At 36.3% G+C, this 19,661-nt stretch overlaps 1 protein-coding gene across 2 annotated transcripts in view; it reads left to right on the plus strand.

Annotated features, from left to right (window-relative positions):
• ALS2 (alsin Rho guanine nucleotide exchange factor ALS2) overlaps window positions 1-19,661 on the plus strand; it is a 71,830-nt gene that overhangs the window by 41,757 nt on the left and 10,412 nt on the right. Inside the window, exons 12-25 of one of the 2 annotated variants that reach the window (XM_003406134.4) lie at window positions 2,150-2,215; window positions 5,684-5,846; window positions 6,538-6,669; window positions 7,059-7,187; window positions 9,164-9,234; window positions 9,597-9,663; window positions 10,004-10,206; window positions 10,314-10,379; window positions 11,849-11,947; window positions 12,517-12,681; window positions 13,893-14,004; window positions 14,236-14,313; window positions 17,274-17,407; window positions 18,313-18,480. In XM_003406134.4, coding sequence (XP_003406182.1) covers window positions 2,150-2,215; window positions 5,684-5,846; window positions 6,538-6,669; window positions 7,059-7,187; window positions 9,164-9,234; window positions 9,597-9,663; window positions 10,004-10,206; window positions 10,314-10,379; window positions 11,849-11,947; window positions 12,517-12,681; window positions 13,893-14,004; window positions 14,236-14,313; window positions 17,274-17,407; window positions 18,313-18,480 — 1,653 coding nt within the window. The remainder of the gene's footprint in view (window positions 1-2,149; window positions 2,216-5,683; window positions 5,847-6,537; window positions 6,670-7,058; window positions 7,188-9,163; window positions 9,235-9,596; window positions 9,664-10,003; window positions 10,207-10,313; window positions 10,380-11,848; window positions 11,948-12,516; window positions 12,682-13,892; window positions 14,005-14,235; window positions 14,314-17,273; window positions 17,408-18,312; window positions 18,481-19,661) is intronic. The other variant, XM_023542327.2, reaches the window with a different exon arrangement.

The following is a 19,661-nucleotide window of genomic DNA, read 5'->3' on the forward strand; positions in this document are numbered from 1 at the left end:
TAAGGTAATAGAAATTGCAAAGCAGTAACTTAATCTTAAACCAGCTATTGTTTTGCATTGCTAAAATTTAGTTTTCTCTAAGGGAAAAAAGAAAAGGTTTAAAAATAATGAATTTTTATATTTTCCTCTCTATTCTAGCAGAATGATTGGTATTAGGATGCTTAATTCACATAAAATGTACTATAATCTGTTTTTTTAGAGAACAGTTTTGTTTACTTAAGTGAATTTTACTGAAGTTTGAGGAAATGGTAACTGTAAACAAATTATTTCAAGACAGCCTGCCGGAGCTGTTCTGATGTCTGTTATTTACTGTTAGGTAAATGAAGGGTTTAAAGACCAGACTACTTTAAAAATAAAGATATTTTCGTAATAAAACCTAGTATAGTTATCCAAGGTTTTCCCTGTTTTTCAGGTAAAAAAACTTAACTAGAAATATTCTTTACTTTTTCTTAATTTGTATTTTGACATTTTGATGTCAGTCATAATTGAAATGTTACTTTAATTTATATTAGGATATGCTTGGAGACAAAGTACAAGATTTATTCTTTATGCACTTGTACCTCATCCATCAAACAAATATTGACTAAGGGCCCACTAAGTGCCAGGCACTATGCCTAGCTCTGCAGCCACAGCATGGAGCCAGTGAAAAGTATCTTCCCTCAGGGATTTCATGTTCTGTTGGTGTTTCCTATAGGTTATTTATAATAGAAGTAATGTATGTTTGGTTCCCTGGGTGACACAAACAGTTAAGTGCTCAACTACTAGCTGAAAGGTGTAAAACCACCCAGGGGCTTCTCGGAAGACAGGCCTGGCGATGTGCTTCCGAAAGGTTACAGCCTTGAAAATCCTATGGAGCGCAGTTCTACTGTGACACATGGCGTCACCATGAGGCGGAGTAGGCTTGGTGGCAACTAACAACAACAATGTATATTTGTATTTAAAGCTAGAAAAATAAAGGTAATCAAGAAGATATTTAAAATCCTCCATTATCCTACCACCAGCAATAACCATTGTTACTCTTCTTAGTGTACTTTCTTTGGGATTTATTTATATCCGTGCATGTGTATGTATGTGATTTTAATTCTTAGCAAAACTGAATATATTTAAAGCCACTGATTGAAAGGAAATAACCTGGTTTGAGTTTTAAATCCATTATCTTTCAGACACGAAAAATAGAAGTCAGATAATTTGATTTTAATTTTTGAAAAACTAGATTTATTTTTGTCACATGAAAGTTTCAGCCTTTAGTGGTGTAATTTTCTATTTATGACTTTTGTTTATTTTATAATCTCTCTATTTCACTCCTTTTTTTTCTCTAATACTTCAGTCGTTATGCTTGAAATCCTCTTATTTTGGTACCTTGGGCTATTTTTAACTGGAATCTTGCTTCTACTTGTAAAACCTACCTTCTCTCTCAAAGTCAATTAATTCCATTTTCCAGTCCAGGAATATGGAAGAAATGTATGTAGCCAAAAGAAATATATCAATACTTAGTCTCTTGCAGTGTATCAATGCTTAATCAAAATTTTTTAATGCTGTCTCACTCAAGCTCTTCTAACATGTTTTCTTACCGTCTGTCTCTACTGTTCATTTCTGAAGACTTAATTGGGAAACCTGAAGTGAAGATCAGAAAAATTTTACATTAAAAAATCTAAGGACTTCAATCATATTTTCTAAAGTTTGTTAATCAAGTTACCAAGTAAAATCTACAAATTAAATTCCAGATATCTTTTCCTATTTTAATATAAAAAAAAAAACCAAACCCAGTGCCGTCGAGTCGATTCCGACTTTTAGCGACCCTATAGGACAGAGTAGAACTGCCCCACAGAGTTTCCAAGGAGTGCCTGGCGGATTCAAACTGCCGATCCTTTGGTTGGCAGTTGTAGCACTTAACCACTACACTACCAGGGTTCCCGATTTTAATATCATTTTTACTAAAATGGCATTTCCTCCCAGGTTTTTGGGATTATCACATGACCTGTCTTTTTCTCCAGTCCTTTGCAGTTCACGAATGTTGATATCACAAAAGTCGTGAAACTCTTCATTGGCGAAATACCAAGAAATATCTGTTCCAGGTACCTGTTCGAAAACTCTGAAGAAATCATTGAGATTTTAACGCTAACATACATGTGTTTTCTTTTTGCTCAAGGTATTGCACATCTATTACAAATTTCCTAGTTATGGGAGGATTCCAGCTTCTTGCCAAGCCTGCCATGTAAGCAAATACATACTTTCCAGTTATCATCCTAATAACCAAAGAGCATGTTTTATAGTGTTTTTCAGTGCCTAGGGAGAGCTTTGACTTGATCATTTTACCAAATGAATCAAAATGTAGATTTTCACTAACTCTTACAAAGGACAAGGTGCTATTAGTCCCTGATTGTCATTAGAAGTAGCATGGTATTGAAAAAGCACTGAACTAAAAGGCGTAAGAGTTGGCTCCTTCTTTGTTATCGCTGAGACTTTGGAGAAATGTCTTCACCTCACTAACCTAATATTTTCCACCCGAAAAATGAGACTGCTCTCTCTTCTGTTTTGAGGAATAAATAACATCTGTTTTTTAGTTATGGTACACAGGAAAGTGCAAAGTCTTACACGGATATTAAATATTTGTATTTAGCTTCTGGATAAATAATAAATGTAAAAGCCCCTTAAATGAGGCCAAGAATTCTGAACAGTATAGTTTCTCAGCAAGTGTTGACCTAGCAACAAAGTCAGATTTAAAGAAGTTCAGTTTTGCTTTATTAATGAAACATACCCTGGCAGTGCAGTGGTTAAGTACTCAGGTGCTAACCAAAAGGTTGGCGGTTCGAACCCAACTAGCAGCTCCATGGGAGGAAAGACCTGACAATCTGCACCTGTAAAGATTTATAGCCCATGAAACTCTGTGGGACAGTTCTGCTCTGTCGTATTGGATCACTATGAATTGGAATCAGCTTGATGGCACACAACAGCCACCCAGATTTCTCAGACATTAATGTTTTCCCCTGTTTGCTTTTGATCTTACATCCTAATAGAAGGAGGGATAAAATCCTTATCCCATTTCTTATTTTAAAGGGAACATTTTTGCTGTTCTATCATTAAGGATTATTACCTTAAGTTTTTGGTAGAATTCATTTACAGGTTGAAAAGGTTATCCTATTCCTAAAAATTGAATAAGAACTTATTTTTTCAATGTCAAATATTCTTGAGTTCCTAAGATAAATTTATTTGGTCATTATATGTTTTTTAATACACTGCAGGTTTTAATGTGCTGTTATTTAGTATTTTCATTGCTGGTTTTAATGTGCTATTATTTAGTATTTTCGTATCTATGCAAATATGAAATTTCCCTTCCTTTCTGGACTTACCCAGTTTTGGTAATTAGATTAGATTACACTAGCAAATAAAAAAATGATTTGGGGAGCTTTCCCTCTTTTTCTGTTTTCTGGAACAATTTGCATGGGACAGGGATTATCTGTACTTCAAAGATTTGGGAGAATTCTTTTATAAAAATAAATGGCCTTCATGGGGGAAGTTCCTATAGGTAACTTTTAAACTATTGATTTGGTTTCTTTAATGAATAATACGTCTGTCCAGATCTCTGTTTCTTCTTATGGTTGTAGTTATAATCTGGAAAATTGTTCATTGCATCCTTGTTTTCAAACTTATTGGCGTATTATTCTTATCATTGTCTTTTAAGATGTTTTTACCTCTTCTCTAACTACAGTTATATGTTATATGGGGCAGTAGTGGTTGGATTATAACTACAGTGGTACTCTTCTATTTTTCATTCCTGCTATTTGAAGGTTCATGTCTTTTATCTATTCTGGAAAAGTCTAAATATGCTTGCTCTTTTTTTTTTTTTACCTTTAAAAATTTCTTTCATCATTTTAAATATACTTTCAGGTTTTTTAAATAAAATTATTGTACAATATATCATCCATATAAAAGAAGGTAAAACAGGTAATTGCAATTTAAAGTATAATAAAATGAGTGCCCTCAACCATGTATCCATTACCTAAATTAATAAGTAGAATATTATCAGTACCTTAGAAGCAGCTTTCCCCCGAACCCCGTGCAGAGATTATCAAATAATCTGACTTTTATGCTAATAATTTTCTTGCTTTCCCTTATACTTTTGGCAACAAGTATGAGGTCCCTAAACAGTATTTTTATTGAAAAAATCTGAGTAACAAGCACAAACCTAGCCATGTAAGGAAAGAACAGTATTGCCACTAGTAGATAGAAAACACCCCGCAAAAGAAAAGCTGAACAGAATCTTTGGTTTCAGATTTCCTGAGAGTATACTAGGACCCATTTTGGGGACAGACATAGGCAAGGACTTGAGGAAAATGGTAGGGTTCACAAGAGTCAGAATATTTCCGGTATGGCGTGGACTAGTTACTAAAGATCCAGGAGAAATATGGTCAGAGGAAATGTGTGTTCACCTTGTCTTACCTCCATCTCTCAGCCTTCCATCTCTCAGAAGCAGGTCAAAGCAGAACGCTTCTGTAGGGTTAAATGAGTATCTTCAGCTGATCTTGGCAGCGGAACAAGGAGGGGGAAGTAGAAACGTCAGGATCAGTCAAATATAAATAAAAATCTGAGCCAGGTTCCCCAGGGCACTCTAAGCCCTTTTAATTACATTATAAAACAATCATATTTGTGCCATTGAACTTTTGGATTCCTGGAAGTGGTACATACTGTACATATTTTTATTCCATCTTTCTAAGATGATATTTCATAATTTCTGGGTTGAGCATCTTTTTACTCTGTAGTTTTCTAAGGAATTATAAAGTGACACATTCTTACCTTTCACCTTTATGAAATTACATCTTGTCTAAGGCCTTGTAGCTAAGAATTGTAGTATAGTGCTTACAAAGCACTTGGAGTAGTACCTGGCACATAGCTGTTGTACAGTAAGTGGCACATAATAGTTCCGATTCTGTCCCACTATATTTTAAGTGTATTTAAGGCTGGCGAGCATAGTCTCATTGAGTTAATAATCAATATTAAAATTTGTGATAAAATTTTAATAATGAAAATGTAAGAAATGTTAGCTTCAGTTTGAAATGCTTTTGAAGCACTCAGCATTGAAATTTTCGCATGTGATTTGCTTCACTGTTTCCTGTTAATTGTAGTACTGGTTCCTGCAGCTTTTTTATTACTCTTTTGTAATAAACTCTCATTAGGTGATTAACAATTGGAGGAAAAAAGAGAATATTACAAGTATTTTAATATTCCATACCATTGCCGTAGGAGCAAGGAGCTTTGTTTCCCCTTCAGTATAACTGATAAGATCAATTAGTTTTGCCATTCGTTGCTGTGACTTTTGGCTATGAAATTAACAAGTAATGATTTCAGCTGGTCTCCTCTGATTATTTCCTGAAACTGTGGGATGCGTGATTCATTTCCAAAGAACATAAGATACAACTCCCTGATTAACTATTTCTGTTAGAGTTATTATTACTATTGTTGCCAGTTGCTACTTTTTATACTCAAAAATCCCATTTTATAGCTAGAGAAATTCTTTAAATTATATCTAGCTCATTTCATTGTGTTTATCATCTGCCACATTCTTAGCACCTAGAAATATGCATTATGAAGAAGGCACTATCTAGTGAAATATTTTCTATTCAGTGTCATGCATATTATCAATACCAAAATGATTAACTGAATCTCTTTCTTCCTCTACCTCCAGTGATTTCCTAAATAAAAACCAGGAGCTGTTACAAGATTTATCAGAAATGAATGATGAAAACACCCAATTGATGGAAATACTGAATACTTTGTTTTTCTTGCCAATCAGACGACTTCATAATTATGCAAAAGTTTTGCTAAAACTTGCTACTTGTTTTGAAGTGGTAAGTTCCCCTATATATCCTCTTTGGATACTCGAGAAACCAAGGATCATAGTAGTTTGTTGGTTTGGATTGTGTCACCACAAAATCTGGAACTCTCCCAATTTAGTATTGGTTTATATGTGTCTAATCCAACCAAACATGTCATAAGAGATTAAATGCAGAAGCACGTATGAAAATCCAGCTGTCATCTTTTCAGCCACATGATGAAGAGATTTACAAAAATGGAAAACAGTGCCACTTTCATCTCCAGTTTTTGTTTGTTTTGAAAATAGTTTTTTTTTTCCACTTAAAATGTTCTTTCATCTTGAAATGAATTAATAAAGAATTTTCAATTTTCTAATATGGTAAATATTAATACATATAACTTCTACAAGCAAAATAAAAGGATCCTGAGACCAAAACATTTGAGAACTTGTGTTCTATCCAGAGTTCTCTCCTGTTCTCCTCATAATAACTGCCAGTGTTTGTTTCTTCCCTCCTGGGGTTATTCCTGCTTCATATGTATCTGTATATAGTAGACTTTTTCTGGAACCAGTCTTCTCCTTTGCCCAGCTCCCTTTCATGCACCACATCTGTTCTTAAGCAGAATTTTTTCCCTAAGCTTCATACTACAAATCTAAATCACACTGAGGCTACAGATTCTAGTCAATTGTTTCATATTCTTATTTTTTCCTTAATTATTGGCCTCTAGACTTCTCCAGAATACCAGAAGCTGCAGGATTCCAGTTCTTGTTATGAGTCTCTTGCTCTCCATCTCGGCAGGAAAAGGAAGGAAGCAGAATACACACTGGGCTTCTGGAAGACCTTTCCTGGAAAAATGACGGTAAACTATGCCAGTTGTCATTACTCCAGCAAACAGCAGGCATTTCCATAACAACTGCCATAATTTTCCTTGTTCCTCCTGTTTATGGCAATAAATGCTTTAATGACCCCATTTCTCAGATGCCTAAGACCATAGCAATGGGTGCTCAAGTATCAACACCTTTTCTCAGTTCCAGGAATCCTCTCTGAAGACTCATCTTTCGTAGTTTATTCTTGCCTTGTTTTTAATCTCCTCTGAGCTTTAATTTTATGAAGTATTTGGATCCCAACTTAATTCAGGTTTAACATCAAGCTAAGCTATGACTGACAAATTCCCGTAAGTGTGATTTGTATCTTCTTCATTTTCTCTTTGCATATTAAAATAGTCTTGTTTTTTTTTTTCAATTTCAGGATTCCTTGAGGAAGCCAGAGCGTCGACTGCTGTGTGAGAGCAGTAACCGAGCCCTGTCTCTGCAGCATGCTGGGAGATTTTCTGTGAATTGGTTCATTCTCTTTAATGATGCCTTGGTCCATGCCCAGGTAGGCTGGTTTCCTAACCTTAAAAGAGTTCCTGGCCTTCTGCAGCCACTGAGGCTGGATGAACACCCAAAACTATTGCACTGAGAAAATCTTTAAACCTTAAACCTCAAACCAAAACTTTTTCTGGAAGTCCACTTTGAACCAAACTACAGTTTAGCTTAATTAGTAAAATATGCCTGCTTTGAGCATTGTGTCCTTTTGAAGATTTACCTGTGTGGGAATAAGTTGACGATAGCATCTCAAAAGTTTAGATGAGAAGCTCGGGGGCAGCAACTATACGTTGATAGTGGTGGAATAATTTGGAAAGGGATAGGGAGAATGGTTACACAATTTGAAGAATGTAAACAGTATCACCGAATTGTATGTGTAAAATTTGTTGAAATGGCATATCTTTTGCTGTATATATTTTCACACAAAGAAATTAAATAAAAAAAAAATAAATAAAAGAGGTCCTGGAAGATGGAATACTGAGCCTATTTAATTAGTTATACCACCAATTTATATAAAACACGATTGTGATTTCTCTGAAACTATTGATTAACAGAGAATGTTTAAACCTGGAAGGCATTATGCTGAGTGAAATGAGTCAGATGCAAAACGACAAATATTGCATAAGACCACTATTATAAGATCTTGAGAAATAGTTTAAACTGAGAAGAACACATTCTTCTGTGGTTACAAGGCGGGGAGGGAGGGAGGAAGGGAAGGTGGGAGAGGGTTATTTACTGATTAGATAGTAGATAAGAACTACTTTAGGTGAAGGAAAGGACAATACTCAATACAGGGAAGATCAGCTCAACTGGACTGGACCAAAAGCAAAAAAGTTTCCTGGATAAACTGAATGCTTCGAAGGTCAGCGGAGCAAGGGCGGCGGGTTTGGGGACTATGGCTTCAGGGGACATCTAAGTCAATTGGCAAAATAAATTCTATTAAGAAAACATTCTGCATCCCACTTTGAAGTGTGGCGTCTGGGGTCTTAAATGCTAACAAGCGGCCATCTAAGATGCATCAATTAGTCTCAACCCACCTGGATCAAAGGAGAATGAAGAACACCAAGGTCACAAGATAATTATGAGCCCAAGAGACAGAATGGGCCACATGAACTAGAGATTTACATCATCCTGAGACCAGAAGAACTAGATGGTGCCAGGCCACAACCGATGACTACCCTGACAGGGAGCACAACAGGGAACCCTTAGAGGGAGCAGGAAAACAGTGGGATGCAAACCCCAAATTCTCATAAAAAGACCATTCTTAATGGTCTGACTGAGACTAGAAGAACCCTGGCGGTCATGGTCCCCAAACCTTCTGTTGGCCCAGGATAGGAACCATTCCCGAAGACAACTCATCAGACATGGAATGGACTGGGCAGTGGGTTGGAGAGAGATGCTGTTGAGGAGTGAGCTATTTGTATCAGGTGGACACTTGAGACTGTGTTGGCAACTCCTGTCTGGAGGGGAGATGGGAGGGTAGAGAGGGTTAGAAACTGGCAAAACGGTCACGAAAGGAAAGACTGGAAGGAGGGAGTGGGCTGACTCATTAAGGGGAGAGTAAATGGGAGTATGTAGTAAGGTGTGTATAGGTTTATATGTGAGAGACTGACTTGATTTGTAAACTTTCACTTAAAGCACAATAAAAATTATTTTTAAAAAATGAAAAAAAAAAAAAGAATGTTTAGCTACAGCTTGTATTTGTAGCATGGGCTGGATTTCAGGGAGCTTTTTTAGTTTCCAGCCTTAGAATGAATGTCAGCCATGTGAAGGGGTCCTTGGAGCAGAGATGGCCAAGGCTACTGGGGATAGTCATGTTATAGGGACTGTGTGGCAGAGGTGGTGGCACCCATGAAGGTTTAGCCATTCGAAGGCATTTTTGCAGCAGAGAGTGCAGGGCCGACGTGAGTTAACATGTTGAGGATGTGCACTGAGACCTAGGGCCCATATGGACTTTCTCAAACATGTTTCCATGTTCCCTTTCAGTTCTCCACTCACCATGTTTTCCCTTTGGCCACACTATGGGTGGAGCCACTTTCTGAAGAAGCAGGTGGTGTGTAAGTAGCTTTCCTACTCCTCCCTTCTACCCCCACTACCATTCTCTCCCTCTGTTACCCAGGCTGTTTCCTTAGACTAGAAGAAAAACTCTCTGCATAACAAGGCTCACTTTCCAACACATAGTGGCCTGTTGTGAAGATCATGACAGGATAACCTCTCTGTCCCTCCGGGCCTTTATATAGGGTCATCCTCAGAGCAGTGTAAACTCTGTGTCCTTTCTACCACTGTGGGAACCAAACCCAGAACATGAATGTATTTACATTTAATTGACTTCTTTTGAAATTGCTTTTCATATGTAAGGATTGATATTGTAATGATGGGTTGCCATATCTACTGGTATTTATCCTTGTGAACATTTTAGGAATGGCTTAAAGATAACTACACCTGAGGAGCAGTTCACTCTCATTTCATCAACACCGCAGGAAAAGGTTTGTCCATTATGGTATTTTCTTTCAGTCTTTGGGCTGGCTATTTCTATCTCTGGTGGTAAAGAAGAAATAAAAGTTGTTTTTATTATTCGATGAATGATCCACAGTTACATATGACAAATCATCATTAAACCAAGACTTTAGGATTTTTTAAAATGTGATTTAATCCATTTTAAACAAATGGTAACCAATTCCAAGAACCAACCAGTATTTCACAATTAATAGGAAGAGCATTATGAGACAGAAAAATTATTCACACCAAGGAAGGCTAACGGGATCTAAAGCAGTGCTTGATGAGCTGTTGCCTTAAGCTTATTGACATTTACTTTTTTGCTCCTAGACTAAGTGGTTACGGGCTATAAGCCAAGCTGTGGATCAGGCGCTGAGGGGAACATCTGATCTTCCACCTTATGGAAGTGGCAGCAACATTCAGAGGCAGGAACCACCCATTTCACGCAGTGCCAAATATACTTTCTACAAGGATCCTCGCCTAAAGGATGCCACCTATAATGGACGCTGGCTTTCAGGGAAGCCTCATGGCAGGTGAAAATGTCTATGTGTGGCGTGAGGATGATTGAGTAATTACTGAAAAAGTGTTGATTACCTAAGGCATCAATTGACACATGTCATTCTTTGCTTATTCATTCCAGAGGGGTTTTGAAGTGGCCTGATGGAAAGATGTATTCTGGCATGTTCAGGAATGGCTTGGAAGATGGGTAAGAAAATTGTGTAAGACAGAAAAAAAAAAGCTCTGTCACAAATTACATGTTGTGTTCAGAGCTGCTTTCCAGAACATTAGTAGATTTTTGTTTTATTTTTAGAGATGTATGCGATGTATTGGGGCTTATAATGCAGATGTGTGAGCATGAAGACAGCTGGGAGTCTAGGATGCCAGCTCAGATTTACCTAGAGTGAATCATTCATTACTTTGGTAGCTGTGTGTATCACATAGCCTTCCACCTGTTAAAATGAAACTGTGTTTTCTACGCATTTCTCAGTTGTGAAGACTGAGGACTTTGGGTAACATTGATGATGAGACTGTTGAGACAGTAGTGCCTCCTTTACACAAAGGGACATAGAGTTTTCCGTTTAATAGTTTCAAATCATCTTTATTTTCGGTGATATGTTAAAGGGGAAATATTCCAAGTGATATATTTTCCTAATATATACTCTAATGATATTTTGTGTAAGCTTGACATCTTTTTTAACATGATAGATATTTTATATGATAAATTTATGTGTCAGTGAAATATTTTATATCATTGTAGACAAGTATTTTATTTTACTGTATAAAAAAGATTATTACATAAATTGGGTAGGTGATTTTTTTGTGTGGTCATATAAACTTTTGTGATGCCTTTATTTTTATTTACTTATTTTTTTAAAGAAGAGAAATTTATTTTCTCACAGTTCAGGAGGCTGGAATCTGAATTCAAGGCTCCAACTCTAAGGGAAGACTCTCTGTGTCAACTCTGAGGAAAGATCTTTGTCTCTTTCAGCTTCTGTTCCTTGATGATCTCCACATGGCATCTATCTTCCCCCGTTGGTGCTCGCTTGTCTCAGTGTCTATGCTGCTCTTTATTTAATTCATTTATTTATTTTTTTTATTGGGCTTTAGGCGAAAGTTTACAGCTCAGGTTAATTTTTCATTCAAAAACTTATACACATATTGTTTTGTAACATTGGTTGCAATCCCCACAATGTGACAGCACACTCCCCCTTTCCACCTCAAGTTCCCTGTGTCTACTACTTCAGTTGCTGTCCCTTCCTGCCTTCTAGTCTTGCTTTGTGGTGCCTTCAAATCTTTTTTAATAGATTTTTTTAGTGAGAAGGGACTTTAGATAATCTGTTTTACCACTCTCACTTTATAGAAGAGGGAGCTGGATATCTGGACTTGCCCAAGGTGATACATCTAGTTAGTGACAGAGATAAGCCCAGGACATAGATCCTCAGTTTTTCATTGGACTTGGGATAAAACATGTAATCTCTTTGTGTAGTGAAGCTGATGCCCCTCTCCTTTCAAATTTGCCAAACAACTTAGCTTAAACCAAGACCCCGTTTACCCCTTTCTTCCTACAAGGAAATCTTTTCTCTATCCTCCGTGTTAAAATGTTTACTGATATATACGTACAAAGGGTGAATGTGTCATAAATGCATCCTCTGATTTTTTTTTTCTCATTGGCAGGTATGGAGAATACAGAATCCTAAACAAGGCATTGAACAAAGAAGACCATTATGTGGGCCACTGGAAAGAAGGAAAAATGTGTGGTCAAGGAATCTATAGGTAATAACATCAGAAAGGTTGTCGGACTGATGTTGCTTTTTTAAAGAACCTAATGCAAACCTAAATGTTTGTGTAGCCAGAATTTCCAAGGAATAAATTTTATTTACTCTTCGAATGACTGAAACTGTGTAAAGTCTTCTTTTAAAGATCAGCCTCTCTATCCTAAGGTGGAAGCATTAGTTCTTACTTAAATTGTACGAGCCTTATAAACCACAACTTTCTCAGTATCCTAAATGTCTTGCCTATAAATTTATCTTATTTTTATTACTCAACTTTAATATGGACAAAATCCATCATTTTCCGCTCTGAGAGACAGTCATTATTTCTTTTCCACATAAGCGAATCAGCACACAATGTTTTTTCTACATCCTTGTGAAATACTGCCCACAATGTCTTTGACTTCTTAGTCTCCATCATAAAAAAATGAGATTTTTGGTTGGTGAAAAATAATCATATAACAAATAACTACCAGTGAAACCTGAGTATAGTTTTGGATTTCCTAAATTTTGTAGAGATGAAAACCAAAGTTGGGTATGCTTGTGATCTTCACCCATTCTTTCTACCCTCAGTTATGCCTCTGGGGAAGTGTTCGAAGGCTGTTTTCAAGATAACATGCGTCATGGTCACGGGCTCCTGCGAAGTGGAAAATTGACTTCCTCTTCACCCAGTATGTTCATTGGCCAGTGGGTAATGGATAAGAAAGCAGGATATGGTGTCTTTGACGATATCACTAGGTACAGTATTCTGCATCTAATCTCAAAGTTTAATGTGAGGATAAGGTTCCTGTACTTCTCCAAAAACACTGATAATTTTAAAAAGGTTGAATATCATCATTTAACAGTATTGAAAACATTTTAAGTAAGAAAACAGGGTTTTCAATATCATTTTATCCATTTTCTGTAGAGCAAACAACAGCTTACTTTACAAGATGAGGATAAGGTTCCTGTACTTCTCCAAAAACACTGATAATTTTAAAAAGGTTGAATATCATCATTTAACAGTATTGAAAACATTTTAAGTAAGAAAACAGGGTTTTCAATATCATTTTATCCATTTTTTGTAGAGCAAACAACAGCTTACTTTACAAGATGAGGATCATTCACAATTAGCATTATACCGTTTTCCTTAAAGCTTCACACCTGCAAAGCTTTTAGTGTCTCAGAGAGGATAACTAGTATACAAAGAAAACCCTTTAGTACAATCAATAGAAAATGACTATAAAAGATGGGGAAACCAATGGAAATTCCCTTTGGGTTATAGAATGGTACCTACATACCTTTTTGCATAGATTTTCCTATCAGATCAGAGACTTGTTACCATGCCAGGAACCCAGAATCAAGCTTAGTTAAATTCCGTTAACTAAACCTTAGGGAGAAATGTAGTTCTTTGGCCTCCATATTTGGTTTGGTCTAATTTTAAGGCTCCCCTCCCCGTCCCCGCACCTTGTGTGTTAATTACTACTGCTTCCATAATATGAGACTTAAAGATTTTGCTGTTATCACTAAGCTTTATGATTATTTAACAAGCATTTTGTCTTTGTAATGGAGTTTTCTCTGCCTTTGAGTAAGCTAAAATTGAGCCTTGTTTATGGTAAACCCCATTTCTCTTTTTTAAGTTAGTAAACTTTTGAACAAGAGAAAATTGTGCATAGATTTGATTCTGCCTATTACATTTTGAATGGAATTATTTAGAGTTGAATTCTTGGCATCTTGCTGCTTTTCAATTATATATTTAAAGTTATCTAAGAAGTCCATGGAGTATATACTAGAGAACATTACCTGAATAAGTCTTTCACTGTTACTTTGTCCCATGTTTGAGGACATAGAGTTAACAGACACCAACCTAGTGGGGATGGTTGAGTTCTGTTGTGTGATAGTTTCTCCCTGACTTTATCCTTGCCATCGTTGATTTTTTTTTCTTTCATTTTTTAAAAATTTCCATGCAGGGGGGAGAAGTATATGGGCATGTGGCAAGATGATGTATGTCAAGGGAATGGTGTGGTAGTTACTCAGTTTGGATTATACTATGAAGGCAACTTTAACCTTAATAAAATGATGGTAAGTGGATTTTTTTTAAGTGGAATGTTTTCATATAGTTACTATTGACTTTTTAAAAAGCATCCTATGTCTTTTTTTTTAATTATCTTTTTTATTAATGTTCTAAAACCTCTTAGTACTATTTTTCTTGTCTTTTAACATTACCAAAGGCTTTGGGGATATGGCTGCATGTACTCAAAAGTTATTCTGCATTTTATGTGTTATGATTTTTGTTTTGTTTCTTCACAATAGGGGAATGGAGTTTTACTTTCTGAAGATGATACTATCTATGAGGGAGAATTTTCAGATGACTGGACTCTTAGTGGAAAGGTTGGAAACTTTCTTCTTTCTCTCTACTATAATATTTAAAATTTTTTTCCTAGACTTTTTTAAAAAGCTGGTTTATATGCCATAAGACTTAACTTGTTTTAAGTATACAATTCAGTGATACACAAAAGCTACCTCAAAATGAATCATAGACCTAAATATAAGAGCTAAAGCTCTAAAACTTTTAGAAGAAAAATCTTAATGACCTTGAGTTAGTTAGATTTCTTAGATATGACATCAAACATATGATTCACAAAAAAAGGTTGATGAGTTAGACCTAGGGCTTCGAACTGGTTCAAAGTGGTTCAGTAATTGCCATCATAAACAAGGGCCGCATATGCATTGCATAGCAACCAGATCTGTTACCTGTCAGATTTTGACCCAAGTGGGAGACACGGCTGCTGTGCTCTGCTCCAATGTGGCGGCTGGTTGTGCTGCCTTGAATGTGTGTCGCTGTCCACAGTCCTGCGCATAATCCATTCTCCCATATCAGGCTTCCGAAACTTTCAGGAGGAAGGACTATGGCAGGACTTTTGGAGAGCGATGTTATTATATTATCACATATGTTATATTAGAGTCTGTAATGCAATGTAATACAATGTCTAGAATATATAAGAATCTAAATTTATCTTTTAGTCTGTGGATACCCAGTTGTCCCAGCACCATTTGTTGAAAATTCTATCCTTTTCTCATTAAATTTTCTTGGCACCTGATTATGAAATTAATTGGCCATAAAATGTGCTTATTCTGGATTCTATTTATATCTCTTCTTATGCCAATACCCCTTTATCTTGATTACACTATAGATTTCAAGTAAATGGTGAAACCAGGAAGTGTAAGCCCTCCACCTTTCTTCTTTTTTCAAAATCATTTGACTCTTCTGGATTCTTTGCCTTTCTATATATGTTTTAGGATTAGCTTACGAAATTTTGCAAAAAAAAAAAAGCAACAGCAGAAAGGAAGAAAGCCTGCTGGGATTTTGATGGCAATTGCATTAAATCTCTAGATGAATTTGGGGAGAATTGACATCTTTATAAAATTGAATCTCCCAATTCATGAACATGAATGTCTCTCCACTTAATTAGAATATTTATTTTTCTCAGCAGTATTTTGTAGTTTTCAGTGTATAAGTCTGACATGTCTTTGGTTAAATTTATTCCTAAGTATTCTTTGTTCTTGATGCTATTATGAATAGAATTTTTTTAATTTCATTTTCAAGCTGTCAGTTGTTAGTATATCAAAATACAATTGATTTTTTTATTCTGTCCTTTTATCCTGAAACCTTGCTGAACTTATTAGTTGTTGTAGTTTGTGTGTGTGTGTAGATTTCTTAGGATTTTCTTCATATAATATGTTGTCTGCAAATAAAGGCAGTTTTACTTCTTTGTAATCTGGAAGGTTTTTATTTCTTTTTCTTGCCTGGTTGCAATGACTAGAATATCTAGTAGAATGTTAATAGCAGTGGTAAAAGTCAATATCATTGCCATGTTCCCAGTCTTAGGGGGAAAGCATTCAGTCTTACACCATTAAATATGTTAGCATAAAGTTTTTCATAGATTTACCAGATTGAGGAAGTTCCTTTCTATTCTTAATTTGTCCAGAGTTTTTATCATGAATGAATATTGGATTTTGTCAAAGCTTTTTTTCCCTGCCTCTATTAAGGTGATCATGTGGTTTTTATCCTTTATTTTGTTAATATGTATTTGGCAACCAACCTTGCTTTCCTGAAATACATCACACTTAGTCATAATGTAATCCATTTTATGTGCTGCTGGATTTAATGTTAATATTTTATTGAGGTTTTTTTCATCTATATTTATGAGAGATATCAGTCTGTAGTTTTCTTTTCCTGCTATGTCTTTGTCTGCCTTTGGAATCAAGTAATACTAGCCTCATAAAATGTATTGAGAAATATTTCCTCCTCTATTTTCTGAAAGAGCTTTTGAAGCCTTGATATTTTTAAATGTTGGGAGAATTTACCAGCGAAGCCAGTGGACCTGGACATTTCTTTGTGAGAAGATTTTAACTTTCTAATTCAGTTTCTTTACTTGTTATAAGCCTATCTAAATTTTCAATTTCTTCTTGGGGCAGTTTTAGTAATTTGTGTCTTTCTAGGAATTTTTCTGTTTCATCTAATTTATCTAATTCTTTGGCATAGAATTGATCTCCTAGTATTCCCTTATAACCTTTTTAATTTCTGTAAGGTTGGTAATAATATCCCCTGTTTCATTCTTGATTTTGGTAGCTTGTACTTTCTTTCTCTCTCTCTCTCTTTTTCAGATCAGTTTAGCTAAATGTTTGTCAATTTTGTTGATCTTTACAAAAAACTCTTTGGCTTCATTGATTTTTGTCTCTTTCTCCTGTTTTCTATCTTACTGATTTCTGCTTTAATATTTATTATTTCCTACCTCATTCTTCATTTGGGTTTAATTTACTCCTCTTTTTCTGGTTTTGTAAGGTGAAGGCTAAGATTATTGACTTGAGATCTTTATTCTTTTTTCATATATGTATTTATAGCTGTAAAATTTCCCCTAAACACTGCTTTAGCAGCATCTTGTAAAATCTGATGTTATGTGTTTGGTTTCATTCAGCTCAAAATATTTTCCAGTTTTTCTTATGATTTACTCTTTGACCAATGAGTTATTTTCATATATACTTTTGCACGTGCGTGTAAACACCATTTACTTTTTTTTTTTTAAAGAGTGTGGACTATTAAAGAGTAAGTTAAAACGGACAACATTAGCCATTGAGTGTTTATTTTTTCTTCATTTTTATATTTTCTTGCCTGGTTGCAGTAACTAAGCTCTCCAGTACAATTTTGAATAGAGGTAGTAAGAGTGGACATCCTTGTCTTGTTTCCACTCTTGGGGGAAAGCATTCAGTCTTTCACCATAATTATGGTGGTAGCTGTAGTATTGAAAATCTTTCCTCTAATTTCATATTTTTCCTCTAACTTCACCTAGGGAACACTGACTATGCCAAATGGAGATTACATTGAAGGTTTTTTTAGTGGAGAATGGGGATCTGGGATAAAAATCACTGGAACCTACTTCAAACCTAGTCTGTATGAAAGTGACAAAGACAGACCCAAAGTTTTGTGAGTAACTAGTGTTAATTCTGGATTAATTATTGAGTATTTTTAGTTGTCTTGCTTTTATCAAAGTTGGTTAATATCTTAAATGCAGAATCAAGTTTTTAAAGTCTTTTTTTTTTTTTTAAACAAAGTGTAACCTCCTTGATTGGTCAGCTGACACCACTGTAGTTAAATCTACAGTGCCAGCTTAGAGTCTAAGTCTTAGAGCTTAGATGTTTAAAATAAAAGGACCATGTGTAGGAGTGATCCTGTTATTAATGGTGCAGGTGATTGAAAGAGAGCATTCTTAAATGGAACCCCCTATGCAAACTTGATGTTGAAGAGTAAAGATTAAGTCCGTATATGCCAAGTGGAGTAGTGTGATCTGCATATATGGGGAAAAAAGACAAAATCTAAGTATTTTATTTTCTTCCTCATGTTTTTCATGTATGTCATTTCCCTTGATTCATTTTAGCTTTGTTTTTGTATTTTGATAGCATCTCAGATTCTTTGTTCTGATGTGAGCTTGATATATTTTCTGTACAATGTTTATTCTTAGAGTATTTTTAGAACTCATTATGTAATACATTTCACAGTTCTCATTGTGAGTGTGCGAAGCACAGAAAGTCCTTGTTTTAACAGGAATCAATTCTACAAAATCAATTCTGTGAAACTGTAGAAAGCAGGGTTGATTCTAATGTGCTTTTGTACTTAACAATCTATACACTTTTGTATCTAATAAACATTAAAAGTAGCTAAAAACCATCCCTTCAGAACTTTCATTCAGTGTTTTAACAGTGGAACCACCATCAACCTAGGCAGTTTTTGTCACAGAAGCATTCTCAGTTGTACATGAGAAAATTTCTACTTTTCGGGTCCATTTTTGCACAGAAGAAGTGATTAATAAAAGGTTGACATGTCTTTATTAGCAGGAAACTTGGAAACCTGGCAGTGTCGGCTGATGAGAAGTGGAAAGCAGTGTTTGATGAATGTTGGCGCCAGCTGGGCTGTGAGAGCCCGGGCCAAGGGGAAGTTTGGAAAGCATGGGACAATATTGCTGTGGCCCTGACCACCAGTCGGCGCCAACACAGAGACAGGTGAGTAAATGCCTACCCAGCATGTGGAAGAGTGTGTTAGGAAGATGAAACTTAAACCAGTAAATAGTTCAGACCTCCTCCACATTTAATTAAAAACATAATTTAAAATTTGATGTACTTCTGCTCCCAAGTAAGACATAGTAAAGTGTCTTATGAGGCCTTCTAGTGAATCACTGAACATATGGATGGTCATGGGAACCTGTGAAACAGCTGGTATTTTTGTTTCAACTGAACTCAGCTGTAAAACTTGGACAGAATGTACAAGCAGCTTCATCTTCTCCTGAACTCAACTCAACATGAAAAGAATGCATACATAGCTATTTGAGAACTCTGAAGTAAATATCTGCAGGTGAATTGGGGAAGAATACCAGAACTCAAAGTACCACTGAACCAGTGGTGAGTTTACTGGGGTTTTTTTCCCTCCAACATCCCTTGGCCTGAACTCAGTACAACCTGAAAACTGGAAGTAAGCATTGCGGTGCAGGCAGACAGAGAGCCAAGGATAAAACCCCTGGTTCTAGCTCAAAGAGCAGGAGAAGGAACTCCTAAAGCACAGGTATGGTGGAGGATATACCCCAGGTTTTCTTTCTCTCCTTTTTTTCCATGGGCAGTTCCCTATGTCAGGGGTGCCAACAACAATGGCTAGAGCAGCCAAAACTTATGGAGTAGACCCTTCCGCCCTTTGGTAGATCCTTAGGTCCAAGATGGCAAAGCCAAATCCCATTGCTTTTTTGGCCTCTCTATCCTCCCATACCCTGGTGGCGTAGTGGTTAAGTGCTACAGCTGCTAACCAAAGGGTTGGCAGTTCAAATCTGCCAGGCGCTCCTTGGAAACTCTATGGGGCAGTTCTACTCTGTCTTACAGGGTCGCTATGAGTCGGGATTGACTCGATGGCACTGGGTTTGGTTTTTTTGGTTTTATCCTCCCACCAGAGCCCTGGTGGTGCAGTGGTTAAGAGCTTGACTGCTAACCAAAAGGTTGGCAGTTTGAATCCACCAGGTGCTCCTTGGAAACCCTGTGGGGCAGTTCTACTCTTGTCTCATAAGGTCGCTATGAGTCGGAATTGACGTGATGGCAACAGGTTTAGTTTTTTTTTTTTTTTAATCCTCCCACCTCTTGGCCCCAGATGTGATACAGCCTTAGAAGCGGGCAGTTTCTGGCTAGAGAACCTAAAAGAGGAG

Source organism: Loxodonta africana, chromosome 6 (genome assembly GCF_030014295.1).
Source record: "Loxodonta africana isolate mLoxAfr1 chromosome 6, mLoxAfr1.hap2, whole genome shotgun sequence".
Lineage (NCBI taxonomy): Eukaryota > Metazoa > Chordata > Mammalia > Proboscidea > Elephantidae > Loxodonta > Loxodonta africana.